At 37.9% G+C, this 21,126-nt stretch overlaps 2 protein-coding genes across 2 annotated transcripts; both read left to right on the top strand.

Annotated features, from left to right (window-relative positions):
• The first annotated feature begins 908 nt into the window (after window positions 1–908).
• Window positions 909–5,368, top strand: pcyt1bb (phosphate cytidylyltransferase 1, choline, beta b). Its single transcript, XM_021312111.2, has 8 exons — window positions 909–1,103; window positions 2,047–2,146; window positions 2,459–2,575; window positions 3,717–3,868; window positions 3,998–4,076; window positions 4,169–4,311; window positions 4,398–4,586; window positions 4,995–5,368. The coding sequence occupies exons 1-8, from the start codon at window positions 1,017–1,019 to the stop codon at window positions 5,193–5,195; spliced, it is 1,068 nt and encodes a 355-aa protein (XP_021167786.2). The 5' UTR covers window positions 909–1,016; the 3' UTR covers window positions 5,196–5,368.
• Window positions 5,369–6,993: 1,625 nt separating this feature from the next.
• Window positions 6,994–18,388, top strand: zdhhc20a (zinc finger DHHC-type palmitoyltransferase 20a). Its single transcript, XM_012855321.3, has 13 exons — window positions 6,994–7,136; window positions 8,431–8,457; window positions 8,613–8,707; window positions 10,038–10,158; window positions 11,995–12,064; window positions 13,303–13,335; window positions 13,495–13,615; window positions 13,864–13,996; window positions 14,090–14,216; window positions 15,354–15,440; window positions 15,536–15,615; window positions 17,086–17,132; window positions 17,212–18,388. Exons 1-12 carry the CDS (start codon window positions 7,019–7,021, stop codon window positions 17,127–17,129), a joined length of 1,056 nt encoding a protein of 351 aa, XP_012710775.2. The 5' UTR covers window positions 6,994–7,018; the 3' UTR covers window positions 17,130–17,132; window positions 17,212–18,388.
• Window positions 18,389–21,126: the final 2,738 nt, after the last annotated feature.

Genomic DNA, 21,126 nt, shown 5'->3' with positions numbered 1-21,126 from the left:
TCAATGTTAAGCAACGGGGCCTCAAACGGGGATGACTTCCGCTGATCAACTTCAAAATGTTTCATGGATGTGTGTGAAAGAGAACTATTTTAAGCTTGACCTATAATGTGTGAGACAGGAATTTTATTTAGTTTGATTTACAACTCATGTTGAGGCTGCTGATAAAAACATTTTCCGGTTGATGTAATGGGATTATTAAAGTGATATTGTATGTGTTTGGTTGCCTGATTGCACATTTTGGAGGAACCTTTTAGCGCAACGTTTTTTCTTTTTGTTTTTTGTTCCTTGCTTCAGTGCAGGTGTGCGCCAATGGACTGTTCTTCATTATGTGTTTAATAATTCTACACTTTTAACATGAGTCCAAGAGAGGTTGACTTTGGATTGTTTTTCTTTATTATTTTTTTTGTAGTTTGGTGAGTTTCACGCAGGCATACTGCCGGGCTGCAGAGAAGTTCATTAATTTTAAGTAACTCAGTTCACCGAGTCTACATCTAAACACATTTTTTAGATTAATTACACACATAGGCTGATGTTTTTAAGCCTTTTTTCTATTATTACAACAATTTCCTGCCTACACCATAGTTGCTCTGGATTTTAAAAAGGGGTATAGAGTGGGGGCTCAATGCAAATGCATGCCACACTTTTCAGATTTGTGTTTGTAACAGAAATTGTGAAAACCATGCATCATTTTAAGTCTCTAAAGTGACACTATACACACACACACACACACACACACACACACACACACACACACACACACACACACACACACACACACACACATGCAAATCTTTCTGTGAAAGAAAGACAGATATTGATTGCAAACACAATGCATTTCCGAATGCCTTCACCAGAGTGGCGTGAACTTTGCTCACCGTGTTCTCTCGTCATCAGGGTCAGGGCAGGCTGATGGGATGTAAGCTTAAAAAGACGCAGAGGCGCAGACATCCGCCGTGCAGACTGGTAAGGGCCGGCAGAGAGTGAACGGTGGGGTATTTCGCAGCAGAAGATCAGCGATGGCTAGAAGAAGACGAGGCCGAAGCAGCAACAACAACCAGCACCAACCGTCCCCACAGAACCGCAGAGGAGGAGGCACTCGCAAGGTAGGTCCAATTTTTGTCATGATATGAGGAAGCTGGAGACTAATGTTTTTTTGACTCAACACATGATGAACTACAAAAGCATAACTAAAAAGATCTAATGTTCATACGAAAAGTTTTGAAAATACAGGCACACATTTCCTGGGTGGCTGTTTGACTTGATATATTAAATTTGGATAAATCGCTGCAGACATAATGCCTTGTTATTGTAACAGTATTGTAACCTAAACAGATGGTAGAAGAAACAATATATATATATATATATATATATATATATATATATATATATATATATATATATATATATATATATATATATATATATATATATAAAAACAATTTTTGCATATTGATGCTATCTGACAAATTAATTCATGCAAGTATTTTGTGTCATTTCATATGAAATTGAAGGAATTATCTAGCACTTGTGTCTCCAGTGCTGAAACATGTGCAAGGCGTTGTTTATACTGACTCTACACCCCCTACGTTTGAACCGCACCAGGGGTTCAAAGTATATCTTACATCACTGCTGATAAAGGTGCATACTATGTATCTGCTCACAATTCAAAGTCCATACCAGACAGGAACACGGAGTAGAAGTTTGTGCCTTCAGGGATGCTACAAAAGCTTATCTTGTTTTTCAATTTTACCTTGTTCACCTTGCAGCGTAGAGGCTAACCTGCAAGCTCGCAAAAACCTCATGTTTTGCTACAATATAAAATGCATGCCCGTTTTTTTCTTCTTCTTCTGCACTCTTTATCACAGTAACTGCTGTTTACACACCTTCTCCCCATGTTCCAAATAGGCCCGCTTGAAATTTTACAACTGCACTCAAAAGTGAGTTTGTTGAAAGTTAGGTTGAAAATAACCACAAGTTAAGACCGAGCAGAACAGAACAACCTAACCTTCTTTATTCAGTATTGTATATCACCTCTGTGTCCTTTAGGCTCTGCGGGAGCCAGCCCCGTTTTCCAAACCGACAAGTTATGAAGCGGAGAACCCACATGAAAAGCTGACTATTGCTCAAGCACGGAAGGGAACCCCAGGTTAGATTTATATTTTATATTCGTTGAAAACTGATGACTTGAAATCAAAACCCAGGCAGCGGCGGTTCCAGGAAGCAAGGGTTAAGGGAAGTCCAAGAAAACTCTATTATACTTTCATTTTGTTGATTTACAAGCCTCGATACAGGCTGTACTATCAGTGTGTTCTCTCTCTCTCTCTTGCTACAGTAATTTATCATGTCATCTCAATGTAACATTAACAGAAATTAATCCTTGAGATTCTTATCTTAATTTCTGTTCAGAATGTGACGTTCATGTTCCCATGTTGCTTTTTTTTTTGGGTTTGTTTTGCAGCTCACCGACCCGTGAGAGTCTACGCTGATGGAATCTTTGATCTTTTCCATTCGGGACATGCTCGGGCCCTGATGCAGGCCAAAAATGTTTTCCCAAACACTCACCTGATAGTAGGAGGTGCAAACTATATTTTTTGTTTGGAGAGCATACAGTGTTCCTCTTAAACTTTATGTTTTGTGACTTTAGTATCTCAAACTTCCATGTGTTTTGTTAGAATGTTATGTGAAAGACTAACACAAAGGGTTGTGCGTATGTGAAATGGAAGAAAAATTGTAGGTTTTCAAATGTCTGGACACATAAAAACCTTAACAGTAATACACATTGGAGCTCTGGCTGTACATTTGGGGTCTAGTCTCAAGTCTTCTGTCGCTTCTAAATGGTTTTCTGCCAACATTGTCCTGTTTTGAGCTCTATCTACATTTTCATTAATACAGATATGTTTCCTTGTTCCAAAATGATTATAAAAAACATTCACACACCATGATACTGCCACCCCCGTGCTTCACTCTGGTTTCAACTAACCAGGCCCCTTTCTTCCACATATTTGCTGTCTCCACTGCATGGCTTGTGGAAAACCTTCTTTCAACAACATTTTTTTCTTTCTCACCACTCTTCTTCTTGGGTAATAGTTTCTCATGCCAACCATATATTCTCACCAGACTTGTCGAAGTCTGCAGCTCCTCCAGAGTCAGCATTAGCCTCTTGGCGGCTTTTCAGATTAATGTTCCGGCAGGTGGCCTGTCAAATTTTAAAAATAACATTTTTGGATAATGTACAGAGCAGTTGTCCACGAGATGTTCAGAGGTTTGGATATTGTTCCATGACCAAACGTTACTTTTAAACCTGTCCATAACTTTCTCCCTGATCTGTCTGATGTTTTCAGTAATGTTCTATAGCATACCTCAGAGGTCATCGTAGAATGTTTTTTATTATACTTATTTACTCAAGTATAGGGGGCTAAACACAAATTTATGCAACACTTTTTCCAAACATGAACCCTTTTACTTCACAATTCTGATCCTCCTTGTGTTGATCTAAGACATCAATATTGCAACAAAATGCGATGGAGTTTGTAGTCGAAACGTGATTTTATTTAAAAGATTTCATGAGGTATGAACATGTTTTTTCATGCATCATACATATTTATCTGGAGAAAATAAAGCTTAGCCAAATTTCCATTCAATAATTTTTTTTTACACCAATTTATAGCTTTACAGATTTAATACAATACACTAAAGGTGTGTCTGTCTGTGATCAGTGTGCAGTGATGAACTTACCCACAAGTTAAAAGGCTACACCGTGATGTCAGAGGACGAGCGCTACGACGCGCTCAGGCACTGTCGCTATGTCGACGAGGTGGTGCGGGATGCTCCTTGGACACTTACACCAGAGTTTCTCAAGAAGCACAAGGTGAAAGTTCACTCTGTGCCAGGACACGCTATTACAGTATCAGACAAGTCGTACATAAAGATGCAGAAAGATATCATATAAAGATACGTGCGCTTAAGCAGTCTGAACACACCCTTCTTCTCTTGATAGATCGACTTTGTGGCCCATGATGACATCCCCTACACGTCTGCGGGATCAGAGGATGTTTATAAGCACATCAAGGAAGCAGGCGAGGATTCTCAGAAAGCAATGACATCATTGCAGATTTCGCAGCTAGTTTTGTCACTGAACTGAATTGTGGGATTTGTGTATTCATATCAGGAATGTTTGTGGCCACTCAGAGGACAGAGGGCATCTCCACCTCTGACCTGATCACTCGGATCGTGCGAGACTACGACGTCTACGTCCGTCGGAACCTGCAGAGAGGGTACACGGCCCGTGAACTCAATGTGGGCTTTCTTAAGGTAGGAGCATCTTTCACGCGGGACAGATATGGCAATATGTACTGTACCTCAAACAGATGAGCACGATGTGTGTGTGTTCATGGCAGGAGAATAAGTTTCGGCTGCAGAACCAGGTGGATAAGATGAAAGAGACGGTGCGAACGGTGGAGGAGAAGTCGAAGCACTTTGTGAACAGGGTGGAGGAGAAGAGCCAGGACCTGATCCTCAAGTGGGAGGAGAAGTCGCGGGAATTCATCGGCAACTTCCTGGAGCTTTTTGGACCCGATAAAGCATGGGTAGGTTTGCCGTGTTAGAAAACAGAGGTCACACTAAGTTGGGGAAATATCTTTAAGTGCTGAATATCTGGTAACAAAAAGTACTGAAAGAGATTTAGGCACATTTCCAAATTCTAAGTTAAATTTGCGTATTTTAAAATCCATGCTCTGAAAAAGTAACGTGTCACTTGAAATCATAGGTCAAGCAGCCAGACTAGGCTGATTAAAAATAGGTTCAATTGATTTTGTTGATTTTTTTAATATATATATATATATATATATATATATATATATATATATATATATATATATATGCATGAGAATTTAAATTATGATGTGGTAATCTGCTCTGAAATTCAAACAAAATAGATTAAACAGCTGTTCAAAATGTAAGAAATATCACGTTTTGTTTTCTCTGTCGTTGTTCAGCACGTCATCCAGGAGCGCAGCGGCCGCATGCTCCAGGCCCTGTCGCCCTACTCCTCGCCCCGCGGATCACCCAGCAGCAGTCCTACCAGAGCCCGTTCACTTTCACCTGACTCCCTCCCGTCTTCGGCCTCTCCGCCGTCCTCCCCATCTTCACCCAAAAAGACCAGCCGGTCGTCTGTCAAAGCGGCCTCAGGTTATTAGCCATTATTCTGCTACACCCTGTGTCTGGAAGGTGTACAGATTGAGTCCCTTAATTTATTATGAGTGTGCTAAAGTGCAACGAGATATCATACTGTACATAATAATAAAAACAAAAATAAAAATTTTTGTTTGCTTGGAATTGTTTGCCTTTTGTCATTAAACTTTCACCTTTACTAAAGATTCAAGAAGCCTTCTTTGCATGTCTGCCAACCCTCAACTTTCCCTTCTGAGTTTTTTTTTATAGCAACATAGTACCACCTGCTGGCCATGGGATAAACTGCAGCTGTTAACCCTTGTAGATTTTGTCTCGCTTTTCTTTCATTCTAACTAAAATAAGCTTTAAAAGTGAAATAAACATCTTGCAGAATGTCGTATTCTAGACATTTTGCCATCGAGTCGTCACATTCCCAGCGCCAAAAAGCCTACCAGGGCCAGGATTTTTGTTGCTCATATCCCGACAGCAACCTGTATGTTTTAAGCACGGTGCATTAACAAACTGAAATCACAGTCCTATGTACTCATATTTATGTTAAAATATGTTATTTTAAATGTTCTTTTTTTAACTTATACACACATAAATAAACAAAGATTAAATGTTTTCACTTTCAGACTCACCTGTCAACAAAGTCAGTGTTGACAGGTTCTATACATTATGGATGATTAAACTTTATAACATATATTATTAACCACTGAAACTGAAACTTTGAAAAGGAATTTATGTTGTCATACCGTTAGAATATATTTTTAAATGCAAGTTATGGAATTAAACTCACTTCATTTTGTTATTTATCTATTGTATGATGTATCCATGTAGGTTAATTTATTTATAAAGCATTGCAGTGCCTTATGCTTATTCATTAACATTTTAAAAAATGCAATGTTCCATATTTCCTGTAGATTACTTTAACAAATGAAATCTGTTTATTATTCAGACACGGGGATTTCTGTTAATGCATCAATTCTCGGATACATTGTTCTTTATCCAAGATTTTTTTTGAATCTTTAACACATATTTTTGTCATATTAGATGAATTGGAAAGTTACTGAAGAGGGCAGTTCATACCTCAAGCTTCAAATTCATAAAGGAAAACTCATGTCAAGTTGAGCCTCATGGCTTGTAAATAATTTATGTAAATATCATCCTAAATGTATTACTTCCTGCACGTGCATGTTCCTTGGGCAAGACACTTCACCCGCATTGCCTGCTGGCGGTGGTCAGAGGGCCCGGTGGCGCCGGTGCATGGCAGCCTCGCCTCTGTCAGTCTGCCCCAGGGCAGCTGTAGCTACTAACATAGCTCACCACCGTCAGGGTGTGAATGTGAGTGTGAATGACTGAACTGTTGTGTAAAGCGCTTTGGAGGTCGTCAAGACTAGTTAAAGCGCTATACAAGTACAAGCCATTTACCATTTACAATTTTCATCTCACCCTAGTAAGTTAAAGGCAAAAATGATTTCCATAATTATATATATATATATATATATATATATATATATATATATATATATATATATATATATATAGAGAGAGAGAGAGAGAGAGAGAGAGAGAGAGAGAGAGAGAGAGAGAGAGAGAGAGAGAGAGAGAGAGAGAGAGAAGAGAGAGAGAGAGAGAGAGAGAGAGTTAAGATATACGTTTAAAAAATGAATGCTTCTAATATTCCATATCGTGGGAACTTTGACGGAGTGAAACATCTTGATTTTGGTTGCCTCTTTGACTAAACCATTGATTCGTGGTGGCGTGAATCATCTTACCGTTGTTGCATCTTTGTCCGGAGCAGATAAAATCTCAGCAGTTACGTCACCGTCAGGTACGCGGATTAAAGATGGCGCCTTCTCATGCGCTGAGGTGCTGTAAACGGGCTCTGAACTGGGTACCTGTTCTGTTTATTAACATGGTCGTCGCCTGGTCTTATTACGCCTACGTGGTGGAACTGTGTGTGTGTAAGTACACGGCTTATTGTCGAGTGTTTAGCCGTCTCCGGGTCGGATGTTTGTCTGTGGTTCACAGTTTGTGCGGGGTTTGTAACTTTGAGAAGCGGACTGAAGTGAGAATTAAAAGCAGGCTGAGCGCTCCTGTCATTCAGGGCGTCTGGGCAAACGGCAGCAACAGGTCCGGCTGCTGAAACGACGCCGCTCCCCGGCGGAGCAGCGCGGAAACTCGCCTCTGATTATAACGGAACTGCCTGTAACATTGTAAGAATGACGGCCACAATTTGACCTGTTCACGAGAAACTTCATCAAACTAGTTTTAAATCCACCTGACAAGATTACATTTAATCATTTGAACAATGATATTCATTTTTTTATTTTTATTTTTTTGTTTTTACATGTATGGTTGACTAGTTTTTTTATATATATTATTTGGTCACATTTTATACTGCTTTAACATAATACTATTTTTCATATCATTTGATTGCATAACTTTATATGTTTGATGTGTTTAAATATTCTTACACAGATGGTCGTTAAATTTCACAATTGTAAAGCTTTTTTTATTTTTATTGCATTGTTTCTCTCTTTATTTATTTCCCCGGGATAAAGTTCTAAAAATGTTATACAATACTATAAATCCAGGCGACATTTGGGTTAAATGGTGGCAGATAAAAAAAAATGGCATATTGTGCATGCTTTTTAAGTTTGACTTACTTTGTAAAAACGTATTATTAAAATAACTTGAATATCTATCTTACTTTTTTTTTTTACATGGTTAGTTTTTTTGTTTTTGAACCTCTGCTATGGTAATTTTAGTAACACTTCTGAGGATGTGAAAACTATCTTCTATTCTATCGATAAAATCATGAATAAAGTGGGATTCATACTGAAACAGGCGTTGTATTGAATTCCCTGTTATGAACAATGGCTTTAGTGGCCTTGATTATTTTTTAGTATATTTCAGCAGTAATTGATATTATGCTTCTCCCCAGTATCAGTGAGTTAGGGCTCTTTTTCTTTCTTTTTTTCTTTCTTCTTATTTGTTAGAAGATACTATACCACATGAATAATACAAACTATGGTTATACATTTATCAGCCTAGACCTAGCAGCTGTGGTCCGATCGGGGCATCCCTGGTCCTTAGACAAAGCGCCCTGTTATGGGTGGGCCACTGCTGCCCGTGCCAGGCTGCAGCCGCATGGCGCGAGAGAGGAGGCTGTGTCTGTGTGTGAGATGTATTCATACATTTCCATTGGCATCCAGTCACACTCACTGACATTATATTTTGCCCTGCCTCCCATAGATACAATCGGAAATAATGCGGAACGAAGTAAGTGCCCACACACGCACATTCACCTGTCTAGTCACATAACTTGACAGTTTTTGTTTTTTGTTTATTCAATCCACTTTCATGTTTTACTGGTTGTAATTACACAAAAGGATTCTTGTATCACTAAGTTTACTTCGTTTTGTTCCTCTCAACAGTCAGCTATTTGGTCATCTTTCACATTTTCCTCGGCATGTTCATATGGTCCTACTGGAAAACGATCTGGTCCAAACCAGCCAGCCCTTCGACAGCAGTAAGCGAACGGTGCTCGTTTCTGAAAAGATAACACAAATTGACCCATAATTATAAAGAAATGTTCCCCCTAAATAGTTTGCAAATAAATACCTGAAAAGTGCGGCATGTATTTGCATTCAGCCCGTTTTCCTTTGTCACACCTTAATAACCACTTGCCTTCAGACGTCACCTACTTGGTAAACACAACTGGGTGCACTGCAAAAACGGACCTTAAAATAAGTAAAATGTTCTTTAAAATTTGGGTTTTTGTCCTTGATTTGAGCAGGTAAATGGTATTATCTGCCAATGGAATGAGTATTTTGTCCCCTAAAATAAAATAATTAGACATCCTGCACTTGAAATACGACAATGGAGATGAGTTGTTCCTATTTTAAGTGCAAAAATCTTATTCAATTGGCAGATCATCTTATTTACCTGTTCAAATCAAGGACAGATACACTAATTTTAAGAAAATTGTACTTATTTTTAGTTCAGTTTTTGCAGTGTGTGATTTTAGTCTGGGTATAAACCCAGCTGTCGAGTGATGCTCTCGGAGTTGCGTTGGAGACAAATGGCGTCATGAAGATCAAGGAATAAGGCAGGGAGAAAGCTGTGGAGAAGTTTAAAGCAAGCTAGGTTATAAAACAATAACCCGAGCCTTGCACATCCCATGTAGGAATGTTCAGTCTATCCTCTAGGCACGCCATTGTAAACTTATCAAGACATAACTTAATATGGTGAGGGAGAGCATGAGGAAAGCAACTGAGAGACTCACGCTGCCTCTGGAGCAGCTGCAGAGATCTACAGCTCAATAGCCCTGTAGCGGAAGAAGGTGCCCTGGGCAGATGACACCAGAATGGATTTTATTGGTGTGTGGTGAAAAAACTAACATCAAGCTGATCACACTGTCCCCACCAGCAAAACCTGAGGGCGGTTGCATCATGCTGTGGGGAGACTTTCGTTCAGGGAAGCTGGTCAGAGTTTATGCGGAGCTGGATGGATGGTCGGCCATGGAAGTAATCCTGTTGGTCTATATAGATGTTAATACATAAAAATAAAAATCTCCACCCAACCTATCGACTCTTAAAGCCTAATTCTGTTCCAGAGGCTTGTGATCTCTCAGGGTTTTCTTCAGTATCTCATCTGCTCCGAAGGCCGTGCCGCTAAAAGAAGGAGGTGGTTCTGCAAAGCGTTGACTCATGGGGGCTCTATACAAACTCACATCCCGCTTTTTTTTAAAGATTTCTGCCTGTGACAACCTTTAAAAAATGTTCCAAGGGGTTTTAATGCTCCTGCAAGTTACAACACGTGAACCCGGGTCCCTGACTCCTGCTTTGTATGCCTGGTAGTTTTGCTTGCCACGGGCAGAGAAGGAACTGTACGAGAAGGAGCAGCGAGCCGAGGTGCAGCAAGAGATCCTGAAGAAGGTGGCCAGGAATCTACCCGTGTACACGCGCACGGCTGGAGGAGGTGAGCCTCTCATCCCAGTCGACTGTTTTTCTCTTCTCCCTGTGTCCCCCCCCAAAGAGGCCTGCAGGTGACAAACTGTACCGTATATAAGAGGAAGAAAGCAGTTCCTCACACATGGCCCATATTGCATAATACAAATGAAACAGTATGCACCAGTTGCTACATTTTCTCTTCCTGTTTAGTGGATGAGTGCCGATTATGCTGCCTGCGAGATGTTCCTCTGTCTCTCTTTCCTCTTTCCTCTTTGTTTACGGAAACGTAGGAGGGTTAATTGGACTCCAGTACACCTTGTTTTCTCTGTGGACTTATACCTGAATGGTTTACTCAAGTACTCTGCTTCTAGCAGAGTTATAAACCACAGTAAAAAAAAAAACTGGAAAAAATTGCATTAAAGCTTCTAAAATATTTGATTAATTAAAATATGTCATTGAAATTCGTTTATCGGCTGCCTAGCATACTCCATGACGCACAATGTCACCTTTTCATCATGCTGTGATGACAGCGGTATGGCAATGATTAAGAAGGTGACTGAGGACATTATTCAGCCGCCGATAATCATCTGTAACCTGTCATTTCAAACGGGTGAATTTACAGAAAAGAGGAAAGTGGCAAAAGTCAAGACAACATATAAAACTGGGAACAGACGTCACGCCCTTTCATAAATTATGGGCCTGTTTCATTACGTCTAAATTTTTTTTTTACATTTTTGTGAAAAAGGAGTTGTTAGGAGATTGGATAGATCTATCAACAATCATAAACCGCTCTCTGTGACTCAATATGGATTTAGATCACAAAGATCTACATCAGTGGCTATTTTTAAATTATAAGTCAATAGCTCCTTAGGCAAAATTAAATTTGCAGTTGGTTTACTCACAGACTTAAAAAAATAAAATAAAATAACGGATAATATTGACAACCTGGAAGGCATGTGATCACGGGGAAAAGGTTAACTTCAGGCCCTGAGTGAACAACCATGAAGAGAAGGTGTAATAAAGTTTGTAACAAACACCAATAAACCAAGTTCTGGAGCAAAGCCAAGGCTACAAGCATGAGTCTGTTTGAGAAAAGGGTTAAAATAAAGATACAGGGTGTATTGTAATTGCTATTTATGTCTGGGCATACATTCTGGTTGTGTTGGTAATTGGCTTTGAATATGCAAAATTATTATAGGTATGTATGTATACACCTGTTATATACACAGTATATGTGGGTACACTAATGTGTATGTTTATATATGTATGTATGCTTATTGTCTAAATGTCTGTTTTAGCTGTGATTAAATAAGATTAACTTCTTCGTATCCCTTTCCAGACATGTTCACTAAATAAGGTTGTGTATTTGTTTACGTGTGGGGTATACGTACTTTAAGGTGCGTTCACACCGAACACGAGCGATTTACACGTTATCCCTATGTAAAGGCGCGTTCAAGAGCAAATCAACGGCACAAATTGGGCGAAGCGAAATTTAGCTTGAGTTCAGCAATCTGAACTTTTCTGTCAATTCGCGTCGTGTTAAGGGTTCTCCTTGTCCATTTATTTAAGCACAAAAATGTTTGTGTTACATATTTTGACAATTAGGCTATATTTCTATAGAGAAATGATGGATTTACTGTCTGAAGACGCTTATATTTCGTGTCCCGGATGGATCCGTAAAATGGTAAGTGACTGATGGCAGGCGGTTAATGCAGAAAATTCGTCTTGTTCGCGTTCGGTGTGACCGTACCTTAACAGTTGCACATAGTGAGCAATATGTCTTTGTGTTAAATTTGATATTCTGGTCATTTTGGTGGGAAGTCTAAAATGATTTCATTCATGGTTTGCATGTCTCTCCAAACAGCCGTCAGGTACTGCGACTTCTGTCAGATTATCAAACCTGATCGCTGCCATCACTGCTCAACGTGCGAAATGTGAGTCCTTTCCTTAAATGTGCAGGTATAGAGTGTTACGGGCTGCTTTTAAATTAGTCCGAAGAAAAATGTATCCTGTCAGCTTATTTTGATTTTCTTTTTTTAATATGACAAGTTCAGATGTTGATCTGTGAGAAGGGTTGTCATTCCCGATTCATAAATTTCTTTTACATTTCAAAATTCTATATTTTTCCAGGCTTTTCAAGACTGTGTCGGAACCCTGATTATTTAAAACCGAATGCCATAGCATGTATCAAGTACTTTTGTTGGATTTTGACATTCTTTATATTAGTTTTTGTTAGTACAGATATTTATGGTGATTTCGCTTTGAGCATTTTTATCATGAACTCCTCTGGATTATCTTTTGGAAAATCCATTCACTCATACATTTCTAACACACCTGTTGCTATCTCATCTTTTCCTACTTCACTTTCCTACTCGCAAACAACAAAAGAAAAGTATCCTTGTACACAGTTAAACTTATAAAAAAATATTCGGCTTGTTTCTGCCATAGACAATCGTAAGGCAAACACATTACAATGATTAAAATCTGTTAAATATCAGGTGGTTCTGCATTCATTTAATTTCTCAACACGGAAAATGATTGTTACCCATAAACGAGCCATTTCCTCCCCATGTCCTGAACCATGGTGTCAATTAATTTAGTTGATTAATAGATACTTTTTTTTATATAAATAATGGAGATAGAAAAGCTTAAATCTTTTTTCAGCTGAATTTTTTTTTTTTTAGTTTGGGGTTTTTCTTGTTTATCTTAAATGAAAGGATTATTCAATTCTATCATTTTCTGTGGACTTTCTCTAACATCCTATTAGCACTGATTGTAGTTCTAAAGCTGACTCTTATTAACTGAACGGTTTTGACCTCTGATCATACCAAAAGCCTGTGAGTGATCTTCTGGATATTATTTGTCGGAATGGGCATAATCACATTTCCTGACTGTAGATTATAAAAAGATTACTTTTAATCAACAAATTGTCAAAGCGCGTGTAGAAGGTTTGAAGGCAGGTAGGAACTGACGCGCAGCAGAACACCGTCCATGACCTTTTGTATTTCAGAAAGTATATGAGTACAAAAAGAATAAAAGTAATAGATGTCATCATTAAATTTTTTTAATTTTACATTTGTAAATTAACTTCCTTTCATTTTAAAGTACTTAGATTTTTTCTCTGTAATAATGACATTATGCTGACTGGTTTCCCTTATTTCAATTCGTCAAGGTGTGTGCTGAAAATGGACCATCACTGCCCCTGGTGAGCTTTTGAAAACGACAGATGATTAAATTTTACGTTTAGATTTTTATATACATATATTTTGAGCGTATTGTTTTGTGGTAAAACAAACAGCATTCCTTAAAATACATTGTTAGAACTGCATGTATTCCCATGCTTGTCTCTTAATTTGCTTTTCAGGGTGAATAACTGCGTTGGGTTTTCAAACTACAAGTTCTTCATTCTGTTCTTGGCCTACGCAACACTCTACTGTGTTGTCATTTGTGCAACCGTTGTGCAATATTTCATCAAATTCTGGACAGTGAGTACACAAACTTCCTCTGATGTATCTTTCTTTTGTTTTTTTTTTTGTTTTTTTTGCAATTCACCTCTGCAAAATGCGCTATTATCGAACTGATGGGAGTCTTCTATTATTAAATATAATATAATGTGCAGCATTTTACCCATTAAAAAATATAAGAAACATAAAAATATTACCATAGAAATCCTTACAAATGGTGACCTTTCTCACCCTGTTTTTTTTTTTTTTTTTGTCCTCTCCTGCTTTAGAAACAACTTGCCGACACGCACGCCAAATTCCACATCTTGTTTCTGTTCTTCGTGGCTGCCCTCTTCTTCATTAGCATCGTGTCTCTTTACAGCTACCACATGTGGCTTGTGGGGAAGAACAGAACCACTATAGGTAAATATAAGTCTGACTGCTGTGACTCAGCTTCTTGTTTTTTCCTTTAAAATTGATTGCTAAATAAGTTTAAAAATCTATATATATTTTTAGAGGCTTTCAGAGCTCCTGTTTTTCCAAACGGTCCAGACAAAAGTGGCTTCTCGCTTGGCTTTAAACAAAACTTAGCCGAGGTGTTTGGAGACAAGGCAAAGTACTGGATTTTCCCTGTTTTCTCAAGGTCAGTCAGCCAGCATTTCATGATACCTTACACGTTATTGGTGGAGCATATATGAGTGGAAACTTGATTGCTGGAATGCCAAAAAAGACTTGCCCTTAAATTTTTTTAAATGTCATAAATCATTTACATCATGCCATTGTTTTGTTCAAATAAGGACAGGGCGAGAAATCAATTTAATCGATTTACAATTTATTAACATTTAATCTTTGTAAAATGGGGATTTTATTTTGCCAATGCACTCATTGGGCTTCCATGAAGAGAATGACATACAATGCTCAATATATGTTTAGGAAAAAATATTGTCAAAATATTGTAAAGAGGAAACCTTTTTTTTTTAACCAAAACACTTTAATTTATTCATTTACTTATTTTTTTTATGTTAGTTTGAAGTTACACAAGTGAAGTGATGCCATTTCTTGGCTCATGTAATAAAATTAGCAGCAAACATTTTGTTATATTTTCTGCTAATAAGATTTCCAGAATCTCAAAGTCACAAGAAGTCATTTCAATTTTAGGGCCTTTAAAAATGGTTTATGCCCAGCTTTTCCAGAGCTCAAATTACATTTTATTCTGTTATATATTAAATTTAAGAAAACTGCTGCCTACATCAACTTTTTTTCTTTTTGTTTGATAAATCCACGGGCAACATTTATATGTTGTAGTTCTTACTGAGAAAGGCCTATGATGCAGTGGCAGCTGTTTGGCAATTGTAAGAACGGTGTGATGCTGTAATGTTAAGAAAGATTGTTACACCGATGATTGCCTTCGGTGTAAACAGTTTTCAACATGCCATTTAGTGATTTAAAATGTCTAAAAACTAAATATTTATCTCTATATTATGCACCTTTGTTTTGCTATATTTTTAGACTTAGTTTTTGCTATCAGGAAAAAAAACATTTTTAAAATCTAATCCTGCCTGGGGCATGGGTAATTTTTGGTTTAAATGTCTAAATTCAGTTATTTAGTGAGCTAACCCCTTTAAATAACCGTCTTCTGTTTCACGATCTTTCAAATCATAATGTTCTGAAATATTTTCTAAACTGATCTATTTTTAGATCAGTTAAATGAAAAACATCCGCTGGAGAGTAGAAGTGATTGTAAATAAATGCTCATCAGTGTTGCTCTGTTTTTCTTCAGTCAGGGAGATGGCCATTCGTTTGTGACTAGACTTGTGCACATAGATCCTGAACAAGCAAACAGCGTCCTCCAGCAGAACGGAAAAATGTTTGTATTTTTGTTTTTCCTTTTTTCAGATACCCAAACGTTGATCCTTTCGGTTTTGACACATGTGCTAATCTCTGTTGTACATTTAATTCCAGCCCTTTGGAGGGAGAAACCAACATTTGTATGGTTGCTGATGAGGCTCCTCACACAGAGGGCAACAGCAAAGCGAAAACCGGTATGTTTCTACCGTCACTACTTTTTAAAATTTTATTTTTTTTATTAATAAACAAATAATTTCTAATCCATATGCAAGTCTCCTCAAACTTTCTGTGTTAGGACTGCCACTTGTTATTTAATGTTTTACCATATTATCTATTCCCATAAGGCCTTCACTTTAATAAGTTGAATCATAATTTGCTTTTACACAGCAGTGTATCTCCAGGGATTAATGTGAAAGTAAGGTGTAGATGTACCCTAAATTAAACTCGGTTTCGATTTTGTTTATTTAAATAGCCTTAATTCACAACAAATGTCGTCTCAAGGCACTTTACAACAAATAGCACCAAACTATAACAGTGTAACTAAAGAGGTAGCTCAGTATAATCTAAGCTTCTCTAACTATAAGCTTTGTCAAAAAGAAAAGTTTTAAGCCTGGTCTTAAAAGTAGACAGGGTGTCAGCTTCACGGAAAAAAAAACTGGGAGTTGGTTCCACATGAAAGGAGCCTGATAACTAAAGGATCTGCCTCCCATTCTACTTTTAGAGTCTCTAGGAACCACCAGCAGACCTGCAGCCTGAGAGCAAAGTGCTCTGTTAGGAACATACGGAGAAATGGAATTTGATTATTAAGGGTTTATATGTGGGAAGGAGAATTTTAAATTCAGTTCTTGATTTAACAGTGAGCCAATGAAGAAAGGCTAAAACTGGAGAAATCTGATCCCTCTTTTAATGTTCAGCAGAACTCTTGTTGCAGCGTTTTGGATAGGCTTGAAGGCCTCTAGCTGCATTTGGTGGACTTCCTGATAGTAAAGAATTACTATAGTCCAGCCTTGAAGTAACAAATGCATGGACTAGTTGTTTCAGCATCACTCCTGGACAGAATCTAATCTTGATTATCACTGTAGTTGAGAAAGGAGAAAAACATGCTTTTGTGATTCTTTTTCTAATGAAGGGTGAAAAGCAGGGCTTTTTTCTACCTCTTCTTTCCTTTTTTAAGTTGAACTTATTTGTATGAATAAAACCTGCCGTCTTTATCAGTTTCAGTAACAATGTAATGGGGATTTAAAGTCAACTTTTTCATCAGCCCAGTTGTTCGCATATTTATAGGATGACATTCTCTCAACTACAATGTTGTCTGTAGAAAGCATTTCTGGACTTTAATAATAATTTCTTTGGGGTTTGCGATGAATGCCTATCTAGTGTTTGAATGGTTAAAAAACAGATTTAACCAAGCTGCAAATAAGAATAAATGTTAACTTTAGATGTTGGGAAAAGAACGTAGTCTTCTCGAGAATACCAGAATTTTTCATCATCATAGTGACACATTAATTACAATTGTTTGGTGAAGCTGTAAACTTATTGACCAAATTATGACCATATTGGATCCTCAAACAGAAGGCTGGAGAACGGCTTTAGAAATGTGCAGAGAAGACTGAACGTTTCCTATTTTTATCACCTTTTAATCTATGCACCTGGTTTTGTTTCAGATGGAGGCCCGATAGTTGCTGTGACAGTGGACAGTGAGCCTTAGAAGGTATCTGTTCATATATTTTTATCACTTCAAGGTTGTCATCCTGCTTTGCTCATTTTTGTGCTTCCATGCACCCTTGCAGGTCTTGCACACCCCTCTGTAAAATATATCAGCTGCATTGCCTTAAACGAGGAGCACCGATACCTCCAGGACCATCCGTGGCACCAAAATAATACTGTTGTCATGGCAACAAACTCTCCAAAGCGGCTTTGTAGACTGCAACAGTCTGAACTAAAGAGATTAGGAATTTTGTCTGTGTATCTGCTAAATACTTTACTTTTTTGATTATCTTAAACAAATCTCTGATGGCCAGTGCATGTTTACACCTTCTATCTGCACGTGGTTGCCAGTTCATACATTTTATCATCAGGTTGATCCTCTCTCAGTATTAACTAAACCTTTAATCACTGAAGCTTCAATTAGGTTCTGTTTGTAGAGCCACTAAAGCCCGGTTTTGTCGGATAAGATTTGAATAATAAGAGTCTAACACTATCACTGTATTTAACGTGTTATACATGTTCAACTCCACACAGGGCCCCATAGTGAACTGTTCAATGGCTTTAAATTTAGTTTCTAGAATGTTTGGAAAAATGTAAAAACCTTTTTATGTTTACATTTTTCATATGTGTGTTCTTTTTTTTAAATTATTATTTATTTGAAGAATCACTCCTACAATATTGGCCGAAAATGTAAGGACCAAAGAATGGAGCGTTTCAAATATTTCAGTAGCATAACCTGTAGTGCTGCAGGGTGATCAAAGAGATGATCCTTTTTCCATTCCACTGTATGTTTTCATATTTTTATAGTGTAAGGTTTATGTATTTATAAGTAAAAAAAAAAACCTAAGGCACAATTTAATTGGTGTCGGGTTAAACTCAGAAAGGTCAGGGACATTTGTTTCAAAGTGCCCTTGAGCCAAAACCATGACGGATAGATAAGGAAATACACCTCGAGTGTGTCATCGATAATAATCCAGTGCTTTCTGCCGGCCCTTTTTTCATGAGGACATTCCTTTTAATGGCAGCGATGCACAGCTCCTTATAGGGTTGATTGATAAACTATTTGTAGAATGGTATCTGATGTAAATTTACTGATTGTTATTTATAGCTAACTTCACTGACTGAATGTTTAAAAAGCACAATTTGTTTGCTTCAGCTGCTAATTTTACATTTGTAAATAACAGCATTTTTTATTGCACAAACTGTTGATGCAGCAATATTGTCATTGATCTGTAACAATAAAGCTTATTTGAGCAAATATGAAGTGGTGTGATGTTCTTTTGAGAGAGATTGCTCTTGAAAAAGTGAGAGTTTGACCTCTTTACATCTTTATCACAGTGACTCATCTCAGGTCGTTGACATTCCAGTCAAATGAAGTGCTTTAACTTCCTCAGGTGACTGAGCGAAGTTGGGAATTTGCTCTTTGTGTTTTATGTCATATCGTTTATCAAAGGCTAACGAGGGTGCCTAATGGATGACAATAACAACATTTTTTTTAAACTAGTGTTTTAATTTAATGACCTTGGATCATTCAGTCAAAGTTGTCATCAGATAACTGATAACTTGATAATATATGAAGTTATCAGTTATCCAACCAAGGTTAATTTTAACTAAATTTAAATACTAGTTTTAAAAAAATCCGGCTCTGGTTGACAAGTTATCATAGCTATCCATGAAAAAAATAAATATATATATAAAAGGGCTGGGCAACGATTAAAATCTTCAATCGCGATTAATCGCATGATTTGCCTGATTAATCATGATTAATCGCATTGTATGCGCAAACTCCAAGAATGAATTCAAAAGTAGTGTAAAGAGCACTTTTATTTTAATGTTCTGCTGCCATATGAACAAAAGTGTTGTAACATTTGTAGCACTTATCAGTAACACATATTTAGTGTAAAGCTAAACTTAAACATGTAAAACAAAAAATAGCAATAATAATAAATTAAAGCTTATTGCCACTAACAGGAAATTCTCTTTATGGGGAAAAATCTACCAAAAACAGGCAATTTCTGAGGTACTAGCAGGGAGCAGCATTACCATTTTATGTTCAATGCCAAAGTGTAAAGCACAAAAAAAGGTCTACAGTAGCTATCCACTTCGCCATTACATTGGTTAGCTTCTCTGAGTCATTGAATTGTTTGGTGATGTCTAGAGTGTGTTTGGCATTTAAGTGATATGTTAAGCTCAAGGTGCTCCAGTGGTAAGAAAGTTTAACTTGGCAGTGGTTACAACCAGGCCAGCTGACAGCTTTGCTAGGGCCCGAGACAACGCAGTCTTTCTGGGCCCCCCATCTACACCTGCCGCCACCACACACACACACCAAAAAAAGTCCACTTAACTGTATACTTCATGCCCTGGCAATCTCTGTATTGTATACTGGATATTTTCAAACCATCTATTGAATTTAGTGCACTAGTTGATCTTTTCTTCATAAGAGAACAGCAAGCACTGCAGCCAAAATATGGCCTTTTGTTGATCTTTTCTTCATAAGAGAACAGCAAGCACTGCAGCCAAAATATGGCCTTTTTTGACCTGCTGTATATTAGCCAGTCCCTAAGCTTGATGTATCATGAAACTGTTGACCTTTTGGGGTTTGTGGTTTTTATTTTATTATTACAATTTAATAATAATAATAATAATGTTCAGTGTTTTCCCCTAATCCACCTCTTATATTTTTCAATCCCTATGTAATTTTGTCTGTGTTGTGTGCACCTGCCTGTTGCTTTAATCCTATAAATTTCCCCGTTGTGGGAAGATAAAGGTTTAGCTAATGTTATCTTATCTTAAATAACACTTTTTAATACATGTACTGGGTTCTTTCAAGGTCTTAATTACATGTTATGTGTGGGCTCCAGTAACATATGATAGATAATATCTACTTTGAAAGTTAACATGAACTGCTGCTGAAGATGACCACTGATCTACCTGGATGTTCCATGGAGGACTGAAACGCCTCAGTCAGTGACGTCTGTGGGTTTTTTCACGTGCTTAGATAAATTTGTTGTGTTTCCCCTGAAATTAACCAGCATTTTACGAAACATACAGCTTGATTTCATTTACGGTATTAAAATAAAGCCAAACGGTGCTACTTCCCCTGTTCATGTTTTTCCGCTGCTGCGGTCTCTCTCATCAGCGTGATTGTTTGTGTGTTGAGTTTGTGTGAGAGCTGAGTGGGCGGGCCAGGCTGAGCCTGCGCCGCTGAGCCATGTACGAGAGGGGAGGGGGAGCAGCAGAGTGCTGCCGTGACAGCGCGTTGCAGTCAGCGCGCGTGCTGACTGACACTGACTGAAAGCAAGTGAGCAACATGCGTTAATGCGCGATAAAATAAATATTGCCGTTAATAGTCTAATGAATTAACGCAAAATTAACGCGTTAACTTGCCCAGCCCTAATATATATACAAGACGCATGATATTTTTTTTGAGTATATAACCTAAAACAAATCTCTGAGGGTCAGTGTATGTTTACACCGTCTATCCACATGGTAGCCAGTTCATACGTTCTATCAACAAATTCCTCTCAGTATTAACTAAACATTTAAGCACTAAAGCTTCAATCAGCTTCTGTTTGTAGAGCCACTAAAGCCTGATTTTTTTATTTTTTTTTTTGTCTAAGTTTTGAGAGTCTCTTGCTGTCCAGCCCGACGTGCCCTAAGAATTCATCTTGTCCTGCTCTCGCCTCACTGGTTTGGGCCAGAACCAAAACCGATAAGGTCACTAACTTTGCGGTATTACAATTTAAGGTGGGACATACAGTCCAGCGTGACGAAAACAAGCGCTGTCGAGCCCACAGCCAAACCAGCATAAACATGGCACAGCAGGAGGACGCACGTGTAGCAGCTGTTTTACACATCTGTTTGGTCAGAATCCACGGTTGTCACGAGTGGCACTATCCAAATAAACGCACCATGGCTAGCTTAACTTGTGGTTTCTCAACATTTTCATTTGATTCCGTAATTGGCTAAAATCAAACGTGGGGTGTTGGGTTGAGAAA

Source organism: Fundulus heteroclitus, chromosome 11 (assembly GCF_011125445.2).
Source record: "Fundulus heteroclitus isolate FHET01 chromosome 11, MU-UCD_Fhet_4.1, whole genome shotgun sequence".
Lineage (NCBI taxonomy): Eukaryota > Metazoa > Chordata > Actinopteri > Cyprinodontiformes > Fundulidae > Fundulus > Fundulus heteroclitus.
Note: the sequence above shows the minus strand (reverse complement) of the source record. Positions and strands in the feature narration are given on the sequence as shown.

Excerpts from the sequence above, each read along its gene's own strand:
- pcyt1bb (XM_021312111.2), top strand. The coding sequence starts at position 1,017 with ATGGCTAGAAGAAGACGAGGCCGAAGCAGCAACAACAACCAGCACCAA. Across the intron at positions 3,869-3,997 it reads AGTTTCTCAAGAAGCACAAG|ATCGACTTTGTGGCCCATGA; the intron begins GTGAAAGTTCAC and ends TTCTCTTGATAG. Across the intron at positions 4,587-4,994 it reads TTGGACCCGATAAAGCATGG|CACGTCATCCAGGAGCGCAG; the intron begins GTAGGTTTGCCG and ends GTCGTTGTTCAG.
- zdhhc20a (XM_012855321.3), top strand. The coding sequence starts at position 7,019 with ATGGCGCCTTCTCATGCGCTGAGGTGCTGTAAACGGGCTCTGAACTGG. Across the intron at positions 8,708-10,037 it reads CAGCCAGCCCTTCGACAGCA|TTTTGCTTGCCACGGGCAGA; the intron begins GTAAGCGAACGG and ends TATGCCTGGTAG. Across the intron at positions 13,616-13,863 it reads ATTTCATCAAATTCTGGACA|AAACAACTTGCCGACACGCA; the intron begins GTGAGTACACAA and ends CTCCTGCTTTAG.